The sequence below is a fragment of the Toxoplasma gondii genome, chromosome IX, assembly GCF_000006565.2.
Source record: "Toxoplasma gondii ME49 chromosome IX, whole genome shotgun sequence".
NCBI classification, from domain to species: domain Eukaryota; phylum Apicomplexa; class Conoidasida; order Eucoccidiorida; family Sarcocystidae; genus Toxoplasma; species Toxoplasma gondii.
In genome coordinates, this window is record NC_031477.1 from 3,827,704 (window position 1) to 3,846,818 (window position 19,115).

Genomic DNA, 19,115 nt, shown 5'->3' on the forward strand with positions numbered 1-19,115 from the left:
GTGCCGAGCATAGTCGACGGACAATGCATCATCCGGATGCCATGGAGATTTACACTCGATCGGCACTGTCGTTCGCCTTTTGTATGCGGGTTCTTAGAGAACAGGGACTATAGCGCTAAGTAACTCACAAACAACGGCTCATGTTGGTTGTGACTAACTGCTCCCGATAGAGATGTGTGTGGGCTCTTAGTCGGCCAGGAGACTCGGTGTTTCCAGAGGACAGAGTCATCAGCTGACACAGTGGACATCGATTGTATTGCCGGTGCGTGTGTAGTCAACGTCCTTCTCTCTCTCTACGCTTCTTGGGGACAGCACACAACTGAAGACCTTAAAACTATGGTAACTGCGTTGGGGGAGCGTTTGAACGATTGGGAGTAGTTCGACGTTTGGGGTGGGTCGGCGGTGTTGTTCGTTGCCGTCGGGCAGACAATGAAAGAACGTTACCACTGCAAATTTCGAAGATTGACCACATTTCAACGCGAAGCAGATGTGCCACGATGAAAACATTGGCAACTTGTACACACTGTCTGATGTGAAGGCATGCACTGCTGTGTCAGCGCAACATTTTAGTTCACTGTCACCGAAGCTGGAAAAGTCTATAGACTGTGTTGACCAGCATGAAGCTCCACAAAACAACACATTTCTAGATAAGTAGGACGTGAATACACGCGGTGATTCCTTGCGTCCATTCACGTGCACTGTTGTTCAAGCAAAGAATACGGAAACTTAGTCCACATGGTTGTGTTCTACCGGTTGAGCACCACACACCACGGGCACGATATGCGAAAACAAAACGAATGTGTTAAGAAAGGCACTCCATCGAATTCGGTATGCCGTCTTTTGTGCCCTCGCTGAGACAGCTACGCTCTGCTCGTGGTCCAGAAATAGTCATTTTTTTGCGTCCCGTTCCACTGTGTGTTCTTACTGGGTACTAGTGTGTCGATTGTCGTCATCGTTTTCTTCGCCTGTCTCAGTGTCACTAAAGTGCTGGCCACTGCCTTCTGTTCTCTGTTCGTTTGCAGTTATTTCACCCATGTCCAACGCAAACCCTAGGAAAATCGCCTCGACGGACCATCTGCTTTGCGGACCCTCCACCAATTAAATCCTCGGTGCCCTTTTACCGGTGACACGATCTCATTCTGTCGCCAGCACTACGTCTGACGGATCGTGAACTGACACCAGGAACTGCAAACATTTGCACCCGCTTGTGCGTGTCCGACGCGGGTGGGTGGTCCTGATCCGTTGACGGACGACAGCGCTGTTCCGAGGATTGTCCGGATGCGGCCAGCCTGTGTCAGGACACGTCCGCAGTACTTTTTAGTGTGGTTTGTCAGTTCATTGACTAACTTCTCGGCAGCCGGCTCCGTCTCACTCTTCCTAACGCCCACAACTAGATAAACGTGAGTGCGGGCGTCTCTCCTTTCTACGTTTCTTGGCGTTCACGGTCAAGCGTATCAGAGTGACTCTCGCGTCACCGCGGCTTCGGGCTCTCTGCTGTTCGACTACGGGTAAGTTTTCACCACTGGACAGAACAAAAACACTCTTCCCGCCTTCTCCAAGCGTTTCGATTAAGCTTTGTTTCCCTTCCTCTCCGCATCTTTTCTGGAATGGTCCCACCATCTCCGGGTGCTTCCTGTCTCCTGTCTCGTACCAGACAGCGAAACGTCCTGCCGCTTGCGTGCAGCCTGTGTCTGTACACCGTGACTGTGTGCAGCGCACTTCGTCGAGATCCGACTTTTCTTCTGAATCAGTTGAAGATCGGTCCGCAGTTTGCGCATTTCTCACCGTTTGTCGAGACTGGCCGCACTTCTTCGCATTCCGGAGTTTCCCCCTCAACTTTCTCCGGCTCTCTCCGCAGCCGACAGCACGCCTTTACTATGCGCCCGTCCAGTTTTCCTGCCTTTCTTGTGAAGCTTCCAGCGAAACACAAGAACCAGTGCCGTCAATCCGCAGCAGCTGTAGCGGGTTCCACTGCTTGTTGGCAATCTTCATTGCATGCCCCGGCCTGCGCTTTCCCTTTTTCCAGAAGGAACGGTGGTCACCCGGAAAGACGCGACGCGCCTTCTCTGTCGTCTCCACGGAGCTCCCCAGCATCTTTTCTGTCCGTTCTGCGCCCGGTCACATCGCCTCTCCCCTGCGTGTGGAAAGCCAAAACTCCTCACGCTAGGCCACTTGCCCTTCCTTTACCGCCAGTTAGGACGGCTTCTCTTGCTACCTTTTCGTCTGGCTCATCCCCTCGTCGCTCTTCAAACCACTCCGAGATGTCGAGGGTTCCTGCGCCTTTGACTGTCGTCAAGACAGATCCCACGGCAATCCCCTTTGTCGGATGCCAGCCTGCGAAGAAGGTGAGAGTTATCTTCGCTGCCCTGTGTGTTTTGCGCTTCCTCTTCCGGGGGAAAGTACATTTCTCTCCGTTAGTGACGCTGCTCGAGATGCTGACGAGTGGCTGCTGCACGCCCTTGTGTGTGTTTCGATCTGCGTAGAGGTTTTTTTCCGTTGCTTCGAGTGCCCCTTCGCGACCATTAACACCTACGCGCGCCTGTAAGGACGCAGACATACGGTGGATCGCTGATGTTTGTATTGGTGGTTGCATGCATCGTGCCCGGAGGAAGTGTATCCAGACAGAACCACAGTGGTGAAGAGCGGGTGAAGGACGTTTGTGTTTGAGTCGAGACTCATAGCCCCTCATTTCTGTGTTTCTTTGGGCGCTACAGGTTCGCATGGAAGCGGTGGACATCAGCGAAGCTGAAAAGTACTCCGGTGACCTGATTGTGTTTTCGGTTCTCGCCCCGGGATGTTTCCACGATGCCCCGAACGCCTCTCAGCCTCAGAAAGGCCCGATCGCGCTCCCGGAACTCGCACAAAAATTCGACGATGCTGTCGGGCAGGGCATGCTGAAGGACGCCGTGGAAGCAGCGGACTTCAAAGCCAAAATGGGGTAAGAGCCACGGCGTAAAGATACCCCTTTTCTGAGTCGACGTCTCCCGGTTAAGAATAGTTGTGCATGCACGCGTGTGCGGGAACTGGTGTGACTCTTTGTAGATCTCTGCACATGCATGAATGCGTGTCATTTCATCCGGTTTGCAGCTCTCAAGTCTTTGTCCGTCTTCCCTCCAAGTCCGCGCCAGCAGTCAAGCAGTTGGCGGCTCTCGGCTTCGGCTCCATCGCGGAAGTGACTCCCAGCGCCGTTACCAAAGCTGCTGCTGCGTTTGCGAGCATGCTGCTCCGAGGCTCGGGAGAGAAGGCGAAGACCGTGGCTGTCGTTCTGCCTACCTGTCAGAAGGTGTGCCCCTCGGCTGAAGGCCAGCGGAAGACGAGGGAGATGAAGGAGAGAGTGGTGACCAGCTTCTTGGAGACTCTGCTCGTCGAGCTTCAGCCAGATCTGAGGTCGGTAGACAGTGGACGATGAGGGAACCGGCGTCGCAGCCAGGGTCGCAGAGGCGAGAGGCAGCGGGAGAAAGCACGGAAGAGGACGCATTACATGACTTACACGTGGATTCGCATAGGCCGAGCACCACTCACCTCCACGTTTTCTTTTGTTTGCATGTGTGTGTACGGACATTTGTGGATCTAGCGCTTAGAGCAAAGTACACATCTGGTTTTGCTTCGTGTCGCTTTTGGATGGAGAGAGCTGCAGTCCTACTCAACGTGTCTTCTTCTCTGCTGGCAGATTCAAGGGTGACCGAGAAGATGGGAAACACTCTGGCCCACAGGTGGAGAAACTTACGCTTTTCACGGATGATGTTGAGGCAGTTAACCGCGCCATTGCCGTAAGTGTCCTGTCTTCGTTGTTCGGTTTCTCTCCGATCTATCCCTCTTTCGTTGGTCGTCCTTCTGTCTCTTCTGGTTGTCCTCTTTTCATCTCCCCGTTCCTCTTCTGTTTCTCCCCTGAATTCTCAGCGTTTCGTGTGCTTCTCCTCGTGTAGCCGTCGGCCCGTCTGGCCCGTCCAGGGATTTCCTGTTTTCCCTTGTTTCGCTAACTCATCCCTTTCTGGGTCGTCTCTCCCGCAGTTTGCCTCAGTTCTCAACTGGTTGGACTCCGTCCCCAGACAGCGGTCTCTTCGTCGATCCTCTTGGATAGAGTTTTCCTCTGTGTTTTGTATCGGCGCCATTGCATGCAGCGCGCAAAAGTCGTCGCGCCAGGAGTCTACTTCGCCCAGGAGCTCGTCAACGCACCCGCAAACTACTGCAACCCTGTGACTCTTGCTCGGGCCGCTGTTGAGATGGCTAAAGAGGTAAAAGTGTGGAAAGGAGTTGATAAGCTAGGCGGTTTCGATTATGTGCATTTTGGACGTTCACCTGTTTTTTCCGTTGCGAAAACTGTTCCCTGGTGCGTGCTTCTACGAGTCTCTTTTGAGAGAATGCTGCGCTTGGTGCATTGTTCGTTTCTTGCTCCCGTGGCGTGTCTGCTTTCCTCGGCCTGTCTCGCGCTGAATCGCTCGTCGACCTCCGTGGTTTCTTCCTTCTTGCTCCGCTCCTCGCTTTCCCCGCTTCACTTACCCTCTGTCCGCGTAATCCATGCCGCTGCCTTTTGTGGCTTCATGCGTCGCACTGCTTTCACAGGCAGGTCTCGAGGCAGAAGTTCTTCAGCAGGACGATATCGAGAAACTGAAAATGGGCTGCTACCTAGCCGTCGCGAAAGGGTCGCTTTTCCCTCCGCAGTTCATCCACCTCACGTACAAGTCTTCTAACCCCAAGCGGAGGGTGGCGTTTGTGGGCAAGGGCATCTGCTTCGACGCTGGTGGCTACAACTTGAAGACGGGCGGTGCTCAGATAGAGCTCATGAAGTTCGACATGGGAGGCGCCGGTGAGAAGGAAAAGGGGGACGGGTCGAGGCGCGCATGCAGTGGAATCCAAGAATTTTGTACTTGACTTACGAATGCGCTTTTCCTATGTGTCGGCGCTCAACGTGTGCAGATACGTCGGCAGGCCCACCGGGCATGCATGTCGGAGAGACACCGAGATGGGAGAAAGAGAAGCTTCTGCGTTTTCAGCGGAATCGGGAAGCTGCTTCGTGAAGGCACAAATGGGCATTCCTCTCTGTCGGGGAGAAAGGGTCGTGCTTCACGTGGAGAGACTTTCTTTGGAGAAAAAAGAAAGGTTTCTTCCCTTCCACGGGCAAAGGGGTCGGTGCTTTTTCTTGGAATGCAGGGATTCTTTGCGTTCGAAGAAAGACGCATTTCTTTCCCTAAGTGAAGTGGAAGATTTCTTCTCTCTGAAGAAAAAAGAGATTTCGCGCGTGGAAGGCCATCCATGTCTCTATGCTTTTTTGTGTCGCAGCGGCGGTTCTTGGAGCTGCGCGCGCACTCGGCGAGTTGAAGCCCGAGAACGTGGAGGTACACTTCTTGGTCGCTGCATGCGAAAACATGATTTCGGCCAAGTCGTATCGTCCTGGCGATGTGATCACTGCGAGCAACGGGAAAACGGTTGAAGTTGGGAACACGGACGCAGAGGGCAGACTCACGCTCGCCGACGCTCTCGTCTACGCCGAGAAGACGGTCAAAGCAGACACGATTGTCGATGTCGCGACTCTGACTGGAGCTGTCATTGTGGCTCTGGGCTACAAGTATGCGGGCCTCTGGAGCAACAAAGAGTGCTTGGCCAGCAGCATTCTCAAGAGGTGAGAAAAGAACAACGACCGTGCAGGTCGCATGCAAGAAAGACGCGTAGAAGCGCGAGAGGTTAGCCGCTTGGTGTCTGGCCACAGCATGCAAGGAAAACCTGTGTTGAGAGTAGAGATCTTGTCCTTTGATTCGGTCCACGATTTGCGGTTCCTGACGACCTGTCGGATGTTGAAATCCAGCACTGCGAGCTGTCATAACGCGCCCAATGGGGTGGTGGTGTACAGCGATCATGAAGACGTATGTTTTCTGTGTCGGGCGCAGTCAGAGTCATACTCGGTATCCCAGGCATTCGGAAATGTCTCTGTTTATTCCATTCATGTTACAGCGTCGCGCGTCGGGTCTTCGCTCTCGTTGGCGGTTGCCCGTCTTGTGCATGCGTTGTTTCTTTCTCGCGTTTTGTCTCCGTGCATGCAGCGCTGAAAATAGCGGGGAGTGTATGTGGCACATGCCGCTCGCGAAAGACTACGCAGAAGCTCTGGACAGCAAATGCGCTGATATGAACAACGTTGGAGGCAAGGGCAAGGGCGGTTCCATCATCGCCGCCGTATTCCTCAACAAATTCATCGAACAGGTAAAAGGGAAAGCGGGTGTTGGGGAAGACGAGATGACGAGATGCAAGACACAAGGGAAGAAGAACAGAAGAAGAAAGGGCAGAGAGAGGAACCGCGAGGGGTGACGGCAAGGGTGACTTCTGTGATCTGCGACGCCGACCTAGAGAGACAAAAGACCGATTAAGTTCTCTCTCAACCCAGCTGGTGATTGTGCAAGCATTGAGCGGGACTGACGTGCATCGAACAAAGAAAGGTCCCAGTGTGGCGATATGGAGGGTCGCAGGTTCGCTTCCTCTTTTTAGCAGTGCTGGTGAGTACCGCCCGGCGCTGCGGGCTCTCCGCGATAATGTTTGTTTCCTATGGAGCGTCATGCCTGCTCGGTGAAACAGCCGCCTTTGCTGTTGTGCCTTCTGGATGTTGCACTGCTGTAGGCCTCCTGGGCGCACATCGACATCGCAGGAACTGCATGGGATATGAAGACCAGCATGGCAACAGGCTTCGGTGTACGTACACTCGTCGAGTACATCATGGACATCAGCACACAAACGAAAGAGAACTAGACTTTTTCGTCCCTGTCTCGTCTACCACCATGCAAACTCTCCAGGTGTTTCCGGGGATTGCGTTTCGCGAGCAACAGATGAAGAGAAAAGCGCAGAAGAGGTGGGCGTCTCCGTAAGGCGTCCGCACTCACAGCTTGCCAGCCCAGGGTGTCTCCGGCGTTTGGAAGAAGCGACTTTATGTTTAGAGAAAATGTTACATCGCAGATGGCGATCCGTCTATTTCCTGTGGATGCGCTGTGACGTTTCTGCTTCGACGGGTCGTCTGTCCCCATCAACTGTATGTAAGACAAAACGGAAATTCGTCTAGCTTGTGTGAACGCACCCTCACACTTCCCCGAGTTGCTGTGCCGGGTTAACTGCCTCCCGAGCACTCAAGACTAAGACACGTTTGCAGAGAAAAGCGGAAGTCGGAAAAAATAGGAACAACGAGGCGACGCCTGCACCTTTCGTTGTTGGAATCGGGGACAGCGACTGCTTGTTTCCTGTATCCCCGGAGAAACATTTTCACTAGAGTTGACTGCGAACATCCGAAGCCTCTCTTTTTGGAGTATCGTGATCCTCAGAAGGACGCCCAGAAGGCCTGCCGGTCCCGGATGCCATTTATAGCTTTAAGTGAGGTGATGTCGTTCGGGCGTTCACTTATCGGGACGACAGCCTTCTAGACGATTACCTCTACGTCAGGTTTGAAGTGTAGATTATCTGGAAGTGAGCCTCTTTTACGCCGAAGGCAAGGAGTGTTTTGCAGAGTTCATAGAGACATTTATTTGGATTTGGGTGGCAGCTGCTAGGCCGTTGCCCGGGTGTATCTCCACTCGGCATCCGTGTAGAGAGGAGACGATGGAGGTCGGCAACACGGCACGCGTTTTTTGTGGATTTCGACGAACTGGAAACACTGGGAAGGCAGACTGCGTCGACGACCGGTCATCGTGTGACGGCTGCTGCGTTATCCGTACGTTTGCGGCGCGTTCACCTCTCGAACAAGTCGCGTCTGCCCGGCTATAATGCGTCTGTTTCTCTTGCGTTTTCTCGGAGTTTTGCCTCACTGAAGTTTCGCTTTTCGAAAAGACAGACGGCTCTGGCTTTCATTCCATTTCCCTTCTTTGCTGCCTCTTGGCATTTCACTCGACTTGCCGCCTCGCCTGAAATATCTCGACACTCTGTGCGGGCTCTCGCGACCTCATCCGCGAGGTGTCTTGACACCGCAGGCCGAAAAGCGCAACGAAGCGGAACAGAGCTTTGCGTGCGATTCAAAGGCTGCACAGCGGAGAGATACAGACAAGCAGAAAGTCCGAAAAAGACATACTCGAAAACCCACATGCACATCACATGGACGTTTACTGCCTCCGCATGCCGGTTCTGCCTCCTCGATGTTCACGTTGCTTTAACGATGGCAGCGTTACTCGACCTCCATGTCCCTCCCCTGAAACCCACTCCTTCTCTGGAACGGCGGAACTCAGAGCAGCGCACAGGGCAAGAGTACGCGACGCAGAAACTCCGCTACCGAAGAGAGCGTAGAACAGACAGGCAACGATCTTACGTCCCCTCTCCCGCCCTCGAAGGCCCACCGACGCTGCGCCGCAAGGCAGCATGAGCCAGCAGAGCGCGGCGTTCGTGGAGATTGAGAGGGCGAGGTGAAGGAGGAAACACCCCGACAGCAGTCGCCTCTATTGCCGCTGTTCCGCTTGACGGAGGTGCGTGAGAACGAGGTCCCGGAGACATGTCGGCAGCTTGCCGCGTCTCCTTTTCATAGTGTCCTGAAGCCGTCGACAGACGAGAAGAGAGCGCCATTGACGAAGATGCAGGTGCGGAAGAGGCTCGAGACCCGGCAAGAGAATCTGAGTTCGATGCAAGCGTCGTGGGAAGCAAAGAAGACGCTCGCTGACGACCGGGGGACCTCTCGCTGTCGCCAGCGATGGCCTTCGCCTCGGAGCCACACCCTGCTGCGGGCCTTCTCGCGACCGGCTCTCCCCGCAGCTCCGTCGAATCATCAACACCCCACAAACGGCCAGGTCCGAAGGAAGAAGAAACAGGTGGGTCGACCGAGGATGATGACGCGTCCTGAGCTGGAGACGGGGGACGCGGGGATGCTTTCGGGACCGCGCCACGAGACTGGGAAGGAGCAAAAGCCGAGGAGACGGCTGCGCCCTCTCTCTCGCCGTCCTCCCCGCTTCCGCGTCTTCGTCGCCGCATGTTTTGAGGCAAACTGTCTCCTTCCGGTTGTGCCGCTTTTCCGTTGCGTTGCTGCTTTCGAAGAAAGGCTTCTCTCGCATCTCGGACTCGCTGCCGCCTTTCCTCCTCTGTCTCTGTCTGTCTCTCGGCGACCTGCGTCTCCGACGCTGTTGGGGGGGCCTCGGCCGCGGCCCTCTCGGGCCGTGTCTCTTGGGCTCCTCGACCGCGGTCGTCGGTGCCGCGTGCGGGCACTGGAGCCTCAGGGGTCGGCGGCGGGGGCGTGGGTTCAGAGCGCAGAGCCGCTCGAGTGAGGAGAACTCGCAGGATAAACGCCAGTGAAAAGAAAGTTGCGAGGACCAGGCGAAGCGCCCGAGCAGCGGCGAGGACGAGGGAGACAAGCGGGAACAAGAGGAGGGAGAAGACCGGCCGAAACAGAGCGACAAAGAGGTGAAGAAATCGCAGAGGCGTTGGAGCCCCCGCGTTAAGCACCGGCGGAACGAGCAGCAACTGACCCCGAAAGTGGAAGAGCAGCAGGAGGACGAGGTACAGGAAGATCTAATTCACAGAAAGACAGAACAAAAGGCTCCAGGCAATCACCGATTCCCTTGTCATCAATGTAGATGGATAGACGCAAGTCGTATACGTACTATAACGTCTCTGCAGATTCGATTTAAGTATGCGAAGGCGACAAACGTACAGGGCGAAACTGCAACAGGCAGTGCGTGCATGTCCAGGCAGTGGAACTCGGAGATTTCGCAGAAACACCCGAATTCGCATGTCTGTGTGGCATTTAAGTCGCTAACACACAAGCATTCAACATACATTTAGCTACCGAGTTTCGGTCGAACCTGCCCCCCCCCCCCCCCATAATTACACAGCCCTCAGGGCTTCGGCTACTTAAGATGATATTAACAGCGAGACGAGAATGTGGCGGCTAGAACGAAAAAGAGACACAAACACAGATTTTCTTGTTTCCGACTGTCGCGGCGCCTGGTGCTTGAGATGTTCCCCGTCACTCTTATTTTGCGATTCAGAAGAAGCGCGACACAGATACACGCGCTGGACTCGAGTATCAGTCCTGCAGGTTGCTCGTTCGCAGCTGCAGGGCGACAGCTGAGAGAGCAGAACAGGACATCCACAGCCGTCTAAACGTACCGCCAAGTTGTTCCAACTTATGGAGAAAAGAAGCTGGTGGAAGACTGGCCGAAGAGGGTACGACACAGTCGCGTCCGGGTGTACATACAGCAGAAGGAGGCGGCCATCATCGAGGAGAAGCGTCAGCAGGATGCGCCCAGGAGCCTGGCAGCACACGAAGAAACAAACGCGTTTCCCGGTTCTTCAGAAGAAGCATAAACTGCAACGCCTGAGCTAGCAGACCGCATAGACACAGCGAAGACAAAGGAGCATGGGAAAACGACACCGAAGTTTTCTGACATTCGTCGCTGTTCCGTGTCTCGACCTCTCGATTTCCAGCTGTCTCCCCCAGTTTTCGAGTTTCCTGCGTTTCTCGCGGTTTCGAATGGTGCATGTGAAACACCTCTCTTGAGCCTCGAGCACAGCGCCTGATTGCCGAGTTCAAATTTCATTCGCCGGGCAGCTGCTAGGATGATACTCGGTTGTACAGTCGCAACGCAACTGACGGCGACCTTCCGCAGATCTCTCTTCTCGCCTTTCGACTTCGGTTTTGTGAACAGAAGAGCCTACCCCAAATTCCGGACGGACCACGTTCGGGTCCACAGGCGCGAAGAAACGGTGGAGAGGAAAGAACGACATCCCCACAATCTGACGACCGTCCAGATTTTCTGCGCCTATTCACAAAACACATGCATATGCACTTTCATCATACATACGCATGTACATATATATATATATATATACATATATACACACACATATGATTGTATGTTTGTGCATACACATGTATGCAGACGTATGTGTGTGTGTGTGCATATGGGGAATCAGATGAGCTCACAGGCACGCGTTTGCATTATTTACATGCACATGAACAGATCCACCTACAGCCATAAAAGGGAAACGCAGCGAAAAGGAAACAACTTGGGAGGAGAGGCTTTTACCTGCTTGCTCCAAAGCAGCGACGAGATCGACCTCGCGTACCACCGGTGTCGACACTCTGGCCCTCTCTGCTTTCTGCGCCTCCGTCTGGGCCGCGTCCTCTGCGGAGACAGAGACAGAAGGCCCCGACGCCTCCGAGACCACGTTCCCGCCTGGGAGTTGCAGGAACAAGCCGAAAGCACCCGTCACCCCCGCGACGCAGCTGCCATCTTCACTGAAAAAAAATCAAATGAGAAACGTCCAAACGTTCAAGCATGTTCAGAATGACACAGATACATATATATATATATATAGTATGCACATGCATATTCTCCCCGATTGATGGTCTCCGTGTATAAGGCGGATACAACGCGGTTTGCGAACGGTTGCGCATGCATAGGGAAGCCGATAAGCGTAACGCTGGCCCCGCGTTCTGCGAATTAATCACTTTATTAAAGCACACAACAGAATACGTAGTCGCATATAATAGACTGAGCGTATCTCCGCATCCTGTGATAACTGCACCACAGGGACTGACAATGATCCTCATGTTTTTGTCGGCTTTGGACGGATGGGCTACTCCTCCTACTTGATCGCGAGTAGTCGAAAGGACGGTGCGTAGCTCCAAAAGTCTCTGAACACTTCCTCGACGGAATACTCCGCATTTGCAGACGCGTGGACATTGGCATTCGCGCGCTCGGGAGTTGACTCGACCAAAGGCCCTCCGGAGAGAGGCCCCAGCCGCCACGGCCCTACTTCGGCCTTCCTCGCCTCCGCGCGAAGTCTCTCTTCTTCTGGCGCATGCATACAATCGCAGACGAAACAGATCGAGGACTGCATGTGCAGCAACGTACACCCCGAGAGAACAATAACCACACAAACTCAAATACACGCCCCCCCCCCCACTGACTCGCATGTGCACGTACATTCCGAGGCTCACTGATACATATATAAATACATGGATAGATAGATGTGCATACAGATACGCATACAAATCCCGATAAAGGCATGGCATATCTATATATATATATATATATAGATAGATATATAGATATATATAATATTTGTATGTGTAAACAGGTATCCATGCACACTCATAGTGATGTGCACAGGTACGCATGTAGGTACACAGGTGTAATTTACACAGATATACCTACACGAACGTCCCCGCACATGACGATGCCTTTGCGCAGACATGCAAATACATGGAAACAGTCCCAGAGGTAGAGAAGACACGGCATGGAGTCTGAGTCGATTCGTACCTGCGGTGTCTACACGGTTCCTGTATTCTCGGTTGCCAGCGAAGCGTGACGACCGGCGAAGCAAGCGGAACATCTGGAGTTTGAGGAGGTACCCGAACGCGAAGCCGCGTCGATCTGGTGTAGACGCCCACAGCGGTCTCCTTACAAATTCATAGACTCCATGGGAGGCATTGCCTCCATCCCCGTGTCCGCCGCCTACAGAGAAAAAGAGCAGGAGAGGCTTTTTCACAGAAGTCAAGTGCTACGTTGTTCTACCACTTGCACAGATTCATGGCCCTTCGTTCGCACGCAGCAACCTCGTTTCGACGTTGGCGGGCGTAGCGCAGAAATCTCAGAAGAAACGCGAGAGAGTGCACCCTGCACTTCTGCAGAGCACAGAGGTCGTTCTCCCGTAGACACTGCGCTTGAAGGCCCTGAGAACAAGAGGGAACCTTTGGCCTGTCAACCTCTTCATCTACGAGATGTGTGTCTCTTCTCCTCGCCTCTGGAGGCTTCCTTTTCCTCTCTCTCTCCCCTTGTCTACACCGAAGCACTCCACACCCTCTGTCGGTTCTCCCCTTGCGACTCTCCCTCCGTCCGCATTTCTGTCTCCCATCGTCCCCTGCACTCGCCGACCTCTCGCTCTCTTCTTTCTATTTCCGTCTGTCTCTATTTGGCTCCTCTCTCCCCTCACCGCGTTCTTCGCCGCGAGCCTCGTTCTCGCCAGGCTGGTACACGCGCAGAAAATGGTCAGTTCCTGCTTTCCTCCCCACCGTCCACCCCACACAGTCTCGCGACCGCTGCCGAGCTGTCTCCGGGGACGCTTCACCGCCTTGGAGACCAACGCGCCTGTTGAGGCGAGAGGGACAGAGCGGGTCCGTGGGCGAGACGGGGACGCTGGAGTGCTGGAAGATGCGGTATCGTACAGAGCGATCCGTCGAGTGAACGACCATCGACATCACTGTGGGGTACTCTGGAAACAAGATACACAGAAGTAAGGAAAGCTACAGACGACAGCGAACGAATCTGCCGCCGACACAACGAGCGAATGTACAGCCAGACAGCTGCAGGTAACGCCACACTCATCTCTCGTCTCCTTCAACGCGTGGAGTGAGATCTGCACATTCATGTACAGGAATGATACTGTCGCAATTTGTCACGCGCCTATTTGCAAAACGTACATATATATATATATATATATATATATGTATCCATATATACATAAATATATGTATATATATTTATCTATATATATATATATACACAAGTCCTTCCATGAGAGCAGGTTCATCTACATTTATATGGGTTGATGTGACTCTGTGTGCATGCGCATGTTCACACCCACGCATGTGCAGATATATGTGCGAGCAAACGCATGTTGCTGTGTTCACTTTGGCGCGGAGCCGCCGCAGCTTAGCGGGGCGCTCGCGTTCGAGTTTTTGGGGTTTTCGGAATTTCCGAGCCTCACGCTTCCAAGGCGTCTGCGCGCCAAGAGGCTCCGCAGCTGCAGCGTCGCTGACGACATGCTGCAGTAAAACGACGTCGCCGAGATTCTCGCGCTGCTGCACGCGCGGTCCTACCAACGAGTCCAAAACCGGGGAGCTGGACACCTGAGAAGAAGACGAAGAGCGAGCAGATGGAGTTGCGAGAGACGAAGGAGAGGACGCAGATGACGAAGGAGAGGACGCAGATGACGAAGGAGAGGGAGAGGATGAAGGAGAGCCGAGAGCAGAAGGAGAGGAAGAAGGAGATGTATCGGGAGAGAGAGAAGACTTGAGGTGAGAAAGGAGAGAGGAGAGGGAAATCGAATGGCGAAAGAGATACTTGTCGCCGGCTCGGGTGTACGCGAGGCCAGCGGAACTGAGGGATCCAGTTTCAACTGCAGCGGATCCTTGGAAGGCGAACGTTGCGAATTCGAACTCGTGGAGAATGGAGTCGGAGTTGTCTTTGCCGCACTCGCCAGCTGACTGCGGAGGCAGAGGAGACGCAGAGAAGGCCTCCGTCGTCTGTAGTTGTCCCCCCCGAGTTGACAGCGAACACGAGGAACGGCGGCCGGAGTGTCGCAGAAACGACGCTTGTTCAACGACGATTTCGTCGACAGCAAACGAAGGAACAGTTTCCTTCCTTTCTTTCTCACTGTCTCCCTGTCTCTCCTCATCTGCGCCTCCGTCCTCATCTTCGTCTTCTCCGCCTCCCCTCCCAGGGTCCACAACGATGCCGAAGGCTGTCGTCACGTCAGGTGTATGTACACCTGCGTCGACGCGGTCGCTTCCCAAGCTCTGCGCAGCGCGCGAACTATCCTGAGTGTCTTGCTTGGTCTCGCCGACGCTCTTTCCCTGTTGGTTTCCTTGCCGTTCCGAGGCCTCTCCGGCCCGCCGTCCTGCGTCGTCCGTCAGCTCGCCATTGTCCTTCGCGTCTTCTTCCTTTCGTCTCCTTTCGCACGCGTGAGCAGCACTCTGCTCGCAGCCACGAGTTCCCTCTGCTTCTCCCTCGCCGCGGTTCGCGGACGACCTGCCGCCTGCGAAATCTCCCCTCTCCCAGTTGACGAGAGAACGAAGCAGTTTCTGTTTTCTCCTCGTCAGCACGCGGTGCGCGGTTTCGTCGAGGTGCGGGAGAAACGTGACTTTCCAGTGTACATCCAGCCCCTCAGGCTGTCCATACACCACAGCAGCAGAGACCGTTTCCTGGTCGACAGCTAGCCACGCTTTCTCGCCCTCAAACACATAGGATCGAACAACTTGAAATCCTCGCAGCGAGGCCGCGAGCGTCGAGGGAGAGATGAACGCGTTTTGTGCAGATCCGGCGCGCGACGTTTCTTCCAGGGAGAGAGGCAGCCGCTTTCCCGTTGGAGACAGCAAGGGCACAAGGCGCGAAAGAAGGTCTTCCGAAGGCGAAAAGGACGAGGCCTTGGGAATCGTCCGTGTGGTGTCTCTTTCTGTCTCCTCCTCGTCCGTCTCTCTCTCCCTCGCTCTTCTCCTCGAAGAGGTTTCCTCTCCTTTCCTGCTTCTCTCGTTCGCGTCTCTAGGCAGCTTCTCTCCGAGAAGAGCGCCTGCCTCAGGAGTCCGCGGCTCCCCTTTCTCCCCACCGAGTCCCTCGACCTCCTCGTCCTCTTCTTCCTCTAGCTCTCCCGCTCGTTCTTGTTTTTTCTGTAAGGCTGCGCCTGGGTCGTCGCCTCCTTCCTGCTCTTCCTCCGGCTGGAAGGGAGAGACGAGCGCGTCGACGGCGTACCCCGCAGGTGCCCACTGCGTGAGCGCATGCGCGACAACGGACCAGAGTTCATCCCACGCACTTGCGTATCCGCTGTGAGGACGAGAGGCGAGTTGTGCAGCAGCCCCCGCCGGCCGCGAGCCGTCCTCTCTGACGTTCTTCTCCTCTAGCCGCTCTTCTCGGCTTCTCTCTCCTCTCCCTCCTCTCCCTCCTCTCTCTCCTCTCCCTCCTCTCTCTCTTCTCTCCCCTCGCTCTCCGCGACCTCGACGGCTCTGTCCGGAGTCCGTCGGCCTCGCCCTCTCCTGGAGGAGCTGCCAAGGCGCAGGGCCTTCTTCTCTCTGGGTGTCTCTCAGCAGTGTTCCCACTGTTGCGGATCTCGAGGCGAGCGGCGAGTCGTGCAGGGACGCAGACCCTGTCGTTCTCGCCTCTGCTTCTTCCATGCTCGCTCGCGCCGCCTCTGCGGCTCGGTCACCTGTAGCTCCCGTTACTGCCAGAATATGTTCCGTTGAAAACGCATAGGACGCCGAGGAAACAGCGGCGCGAGGGGGGAAAAGTGGAGCCGGCTGCGACGTTCCAGCAGGCTGAGAGGAGTCCTCAACCTCCGGCAAGGTAGCAGCTGTGAGAGCCGCGAAAACAGTGGAGACAAACAGTTTCTGCTGTCTCCACAACGCACGCGCGGTCTCAAGAGCCATCACGAATCCGAGGTGCATGACGACCGGCAGCGTGAAAAACGACGCGTCTCTCGTCCTGCTCCGGACTTCAGAAACCTTCGGTGCTTCTCCGGCTTCGCTCTTCTCTCCTGGACGCTTCTCGCTTCCTTCGTCCGACCTCGCTGACCTCCTCGTACGTCGCTTGCCTCCCATATCACCAGCAGAGACCAGACTGTCGCCTTTCCTGTCTCCTCGCACGAGAGGGCGGTCACCGTAGCGTTCGCGGAGGATGTCGTGGAGTGCCTGCAAGTTGAGCCAGGGGTGTTTGGAGAAGGTGGGCGCATGCATGGCGAGAAAAAAAGACTCCGGGTCTTCAACGCAAGCCTCGAGGAGGTTCCAGAGCGAGACTGCGCAGTTTCGGCTTTCGCGCAAAAGCAGCGCCAGCGTGTAGAAGTACGCGAGCACGAGTTCTCCGGAGATCTGCGCGAGGACCAGCGGCATGCGGAGAAAAGACAGCGAACCGCCCCTGCTAGACAGGGCCGCCTCGACGACCTGCGCCAGCTCCTTTCGGTGTTTCTCCAGGTTCTCCACAGACGGCGCGGGAAAGAGAGACGCAGCCAAATGCGGTGCACGCTCTCTCGCCGGCGAGGAAGGAGAAGACGCCGAGAACTCCGCTGAGAATGCACTCGGTGGTCTGGGGGTCGGAGGCACATCACGCGCGGCTTCACCTCGCCGAGGACGGGGATCCCCGCTGTCTTCTCTCTGTAGCTCTGGCCCGGTCTCGTCGCCTTTCTTCTCAAGCCGGAACCGCAGGCGTCTCTCCACAGCTTCCTGCACAGTCTCCGGTGGAATGGCGACGACGGCAGGAGGCAGGGAGCGACCAAAAACGGTCATAGAAGAGGGCAAATGCTCGCTGGGCTCTTCGTCGTCGACAGAGAACTGGAGGCCGGCGGCCAGCGCCGCGGAGACTGCAGTCCTTTCGAACCCCCCCAAAAGTCGCCGGGCCTCTGCTCGCGTGTTCGTACGCCGCGAAGGAGAAAGGCCAGGACTGATAGGAGACCGAGTGTGGGGAGAAGAGAGAGGAGACGTTGTGTGGGATGCGGAGACAGGCGACAGTGCTCCAGCCACCGTCGGCGGTGCAGAGACGGTTCTGCCTCTCGGGGAAGTAGACAAAGACGATGTGGGTTCAGAGGAAGAAGGCAGGTTTCCTGAGTGTGTCGAGGCGGAGAAGATCCCGGGCAGAGACGGAGAGTGATGAGCGAACTTAGACGGGGATTCAAGCTCGAACCAGCTCGGAGACGGGGGTGGATAGTCGAATGTCGCTTCCGAGTTCGAAACAGCTGAAGGAGACACAGGAGACACTGGAGACAGAGGGTCTTCTCTGCGGGTCGGCTTCTGGGCGAGGTTGGGACTCGCGCGTCTCTCGCCAGACTCGCGGTTTCGCTCGGCAGCAGCGAACGCCGCGAGGAGGGCAGGGAGAAAGGCAGGACCAACGAGGTCGGAAAGGTGGCGGTAGGGGTACAGGCGCACGAGCTGTCTGTACACCCCGTGCCGAAGAGGCTGACTGAGGAGCGACGCCTGCAGAAGATCCGAGAGCGAGCGACGGTAGACTACGAGGCGCGTGCGATACCGAACAGGCAGCGAGTCCGAAGAGAGAGAGGAAGCGTAGACCGGATCTTTGCCGTAGAGAACGAGGACGTAGAGGTAGTTCGACCTCGGGTCCGCAATGGTCTGTACAGACACCTCGTTCCCGACGAGGCGCGCGGTGTTCGCGTCCTCGAGTCGCAGTTTCGCCGCAGACAACGGAGACCTCCCAGGCGACGCATCCACAGCCCTGTCAGGCGCCGAGTCCCCGCCGGCCGTCGGGTGTACATGCACCTCAGACACCGCGTCGCCTGGGAGCCTCTGGGGCGGGAGGAGAAAGGGAGCGACGCCGTGTGTGAGGCGCTGATTCAGCAGGTGAGGAGGAGGCGTCATCGGCATTTCCTCGAGGTGGTGGAACGCCAGAGTCTGGAGCAAGTGTTCGAGCGAAACGGAAGCGCGGAACGCTTTGTCAGGCATCAGCAGCCGCCTCGCGAGAGATGGTGTGAAGATGGAGAAGTCGTCGAAGCACAGCGAAGAAGACTCTCCAACTCGAGGAAGGCCACCGTCCAATCTTCGGTCCTCCACAGGTGCCCGTCGAGCTCCGAAGCCGCTCTCTTCCTCGCGCCGACACGGCGGAGGAAACGCATCGGGATTCGCGACGTAGAGATATCGAGCTATCGCGTCCAGCAGCAGCTCTCTCTCCCTTTTTTCCGTTTGTCCCTCTTCACCTCTTTCCTCGTGGTTCTGCGCGCGCGCTGCGTTTGACGCGGAACTCCCGCTCGCGCGCTCGGCTCTCGCCTGAGGCTCCCATGTTCTCCTGAGCACTGCCGAGTGAGAGGCGAAAGCGTCTTCGTCCTGGGTCTTCTCAGCCAAGAGTCCTGCAATGACAATGTGGCTGACGGCGAAGTCGAGAAGTCTCGCTGCGTCGACCTCTGCAGACAGGCGCTCTGAAGAAGCGGGAGAAACGCGGGGGGAAACGCTTCCTCTGTCAGCTTCCTCTCCCTCCTCGTCCTTCTGTGAAACAGACGGGGACGACGGCTTCTCTGAGCACTCGCGGAATCGGCCCTCTTCCTCCCGTCTGCAACTTGGGTTTCGACGCACGCCCTCTCTTTCAGAAGTGCCTATATCGCCAAGCAGCTGCGGAGAGTCTTCTCCTCGATGAGTTGTGGGCGCCTCTCTCGACCTCGTTGCCCGGCGCAGTGTCTCCTCCCGCCTTCTCTCTACAGCCACAGACTCAGAGGAGACTTCGTTCTCTTCTTCGTCGCGCTGCTGCCTCCCCGATCCCCCCGTAGCCGCGCGGACTGTTCCGTCGTTGCCTCCTCGCTCCCTCCCCTCTCGTTCTCTCACAGGTCCCCCTCGCGGGTCTGCCTCGATCTTGCGCAAGCTCTCGAGTCGTCTGTACACCGCACTGGAGAGCGGCAAGTCCTCGGTCTTCTGGAAGAACCAGTGGAGAAGGCCTGTGGCTGCCTTCAGCATC

General features: G+C 55.9%; 2 protein-coding genes across 2 annotated transcripts; one reads left to right on the forward strand and one right to left on the reverse strand.

Annotated features, from left to right (window-relative positions):
• The first annotated feature begins 345 nt into the window (after nucleotides 1-345).
• LAP (leucyl aminopeptidase LAP) lies at nucleotides 346-9,199 on the forward strand. The gene is made up of 9 exons (XM_018782117.1): nucleotides 346-2,345; nucleotides 2,715-2,938; nucleotides 3,088-3,387; nucleotides 3,671-3,770; nucleotides 4,122-4,235; nucleotides 4,564-4,807; nucleotides 5,281-5,620; nucleotides 6,039-6,195; nucleotides 6,607-9,199. The coding sequence occupies exons 1-9, from the start codon at nucleotides 1,608-1,610 to the stop codon at nucleotides 6,733-6,735; spliced, it is 2,346 nt and encodes a 781-aa protein (XP_018636441.1). The 5' UTR covers nucleotides 346-1,607; the 3' UTR covers nucleotides 6,736-9,199.
• TGME49_290678 (hypothetical protein) lies at nucleotides 7,383-19,114 on the reverse strand (the record flags this gene model as incomplete). Its single annotated transcript, XM_002368421.2, has 8 exons — nucleotides 7,383-9,459; nucleotides 10,060-10,203; nucleotides 10,609-10,712; nucleotides 10,980-11,191; nucleotides 11,546-11,750; nucleotides 12,219-12,413; nucleotides 12,892-13,170; nucleotides 13,666-19,114. The coding sequence occupies 8 exons, from the start codon at nucleotides 19,112-19,114 to the stop codon at nucleotides 8,269-8,271; spliced, it is 7,779 nt and encodes a 2,592-aa protein (XP_002368462.2). The 3' UTR covers nucleotides 7,383-8,268.
• Nucleotide 19,115: the final 1 nt, after the last annotated feature.

What these genes read in the sequence shown, in the direction of transcription:
- LAP (XM_018782117.1), top strand. Translation starts at nt 1,608, where the DNA reads ATGGTCCCACCATCTCCGGGTGCTTCCTGTCTCCTGTCTCGTACCAGA. An exon ending in CAGTTAACCGCGCCATTGCC is followed by an intron (nt 3,771 to 4,121) that starts GTAAGTGTCCTG and finishes CATTGCATGCAG; the next exon opens with CGCGCAAAAGTCGTCGCGCC. An exon ending in TCAACAAATTCATCGAACAG is followed by an intron (nt 6,196 to 6,606) that starts GTAAAAGGGAAA and finishes GCACTGCTGTAG; the next exon opens with GCCTCCTGGGCGCACATCGA.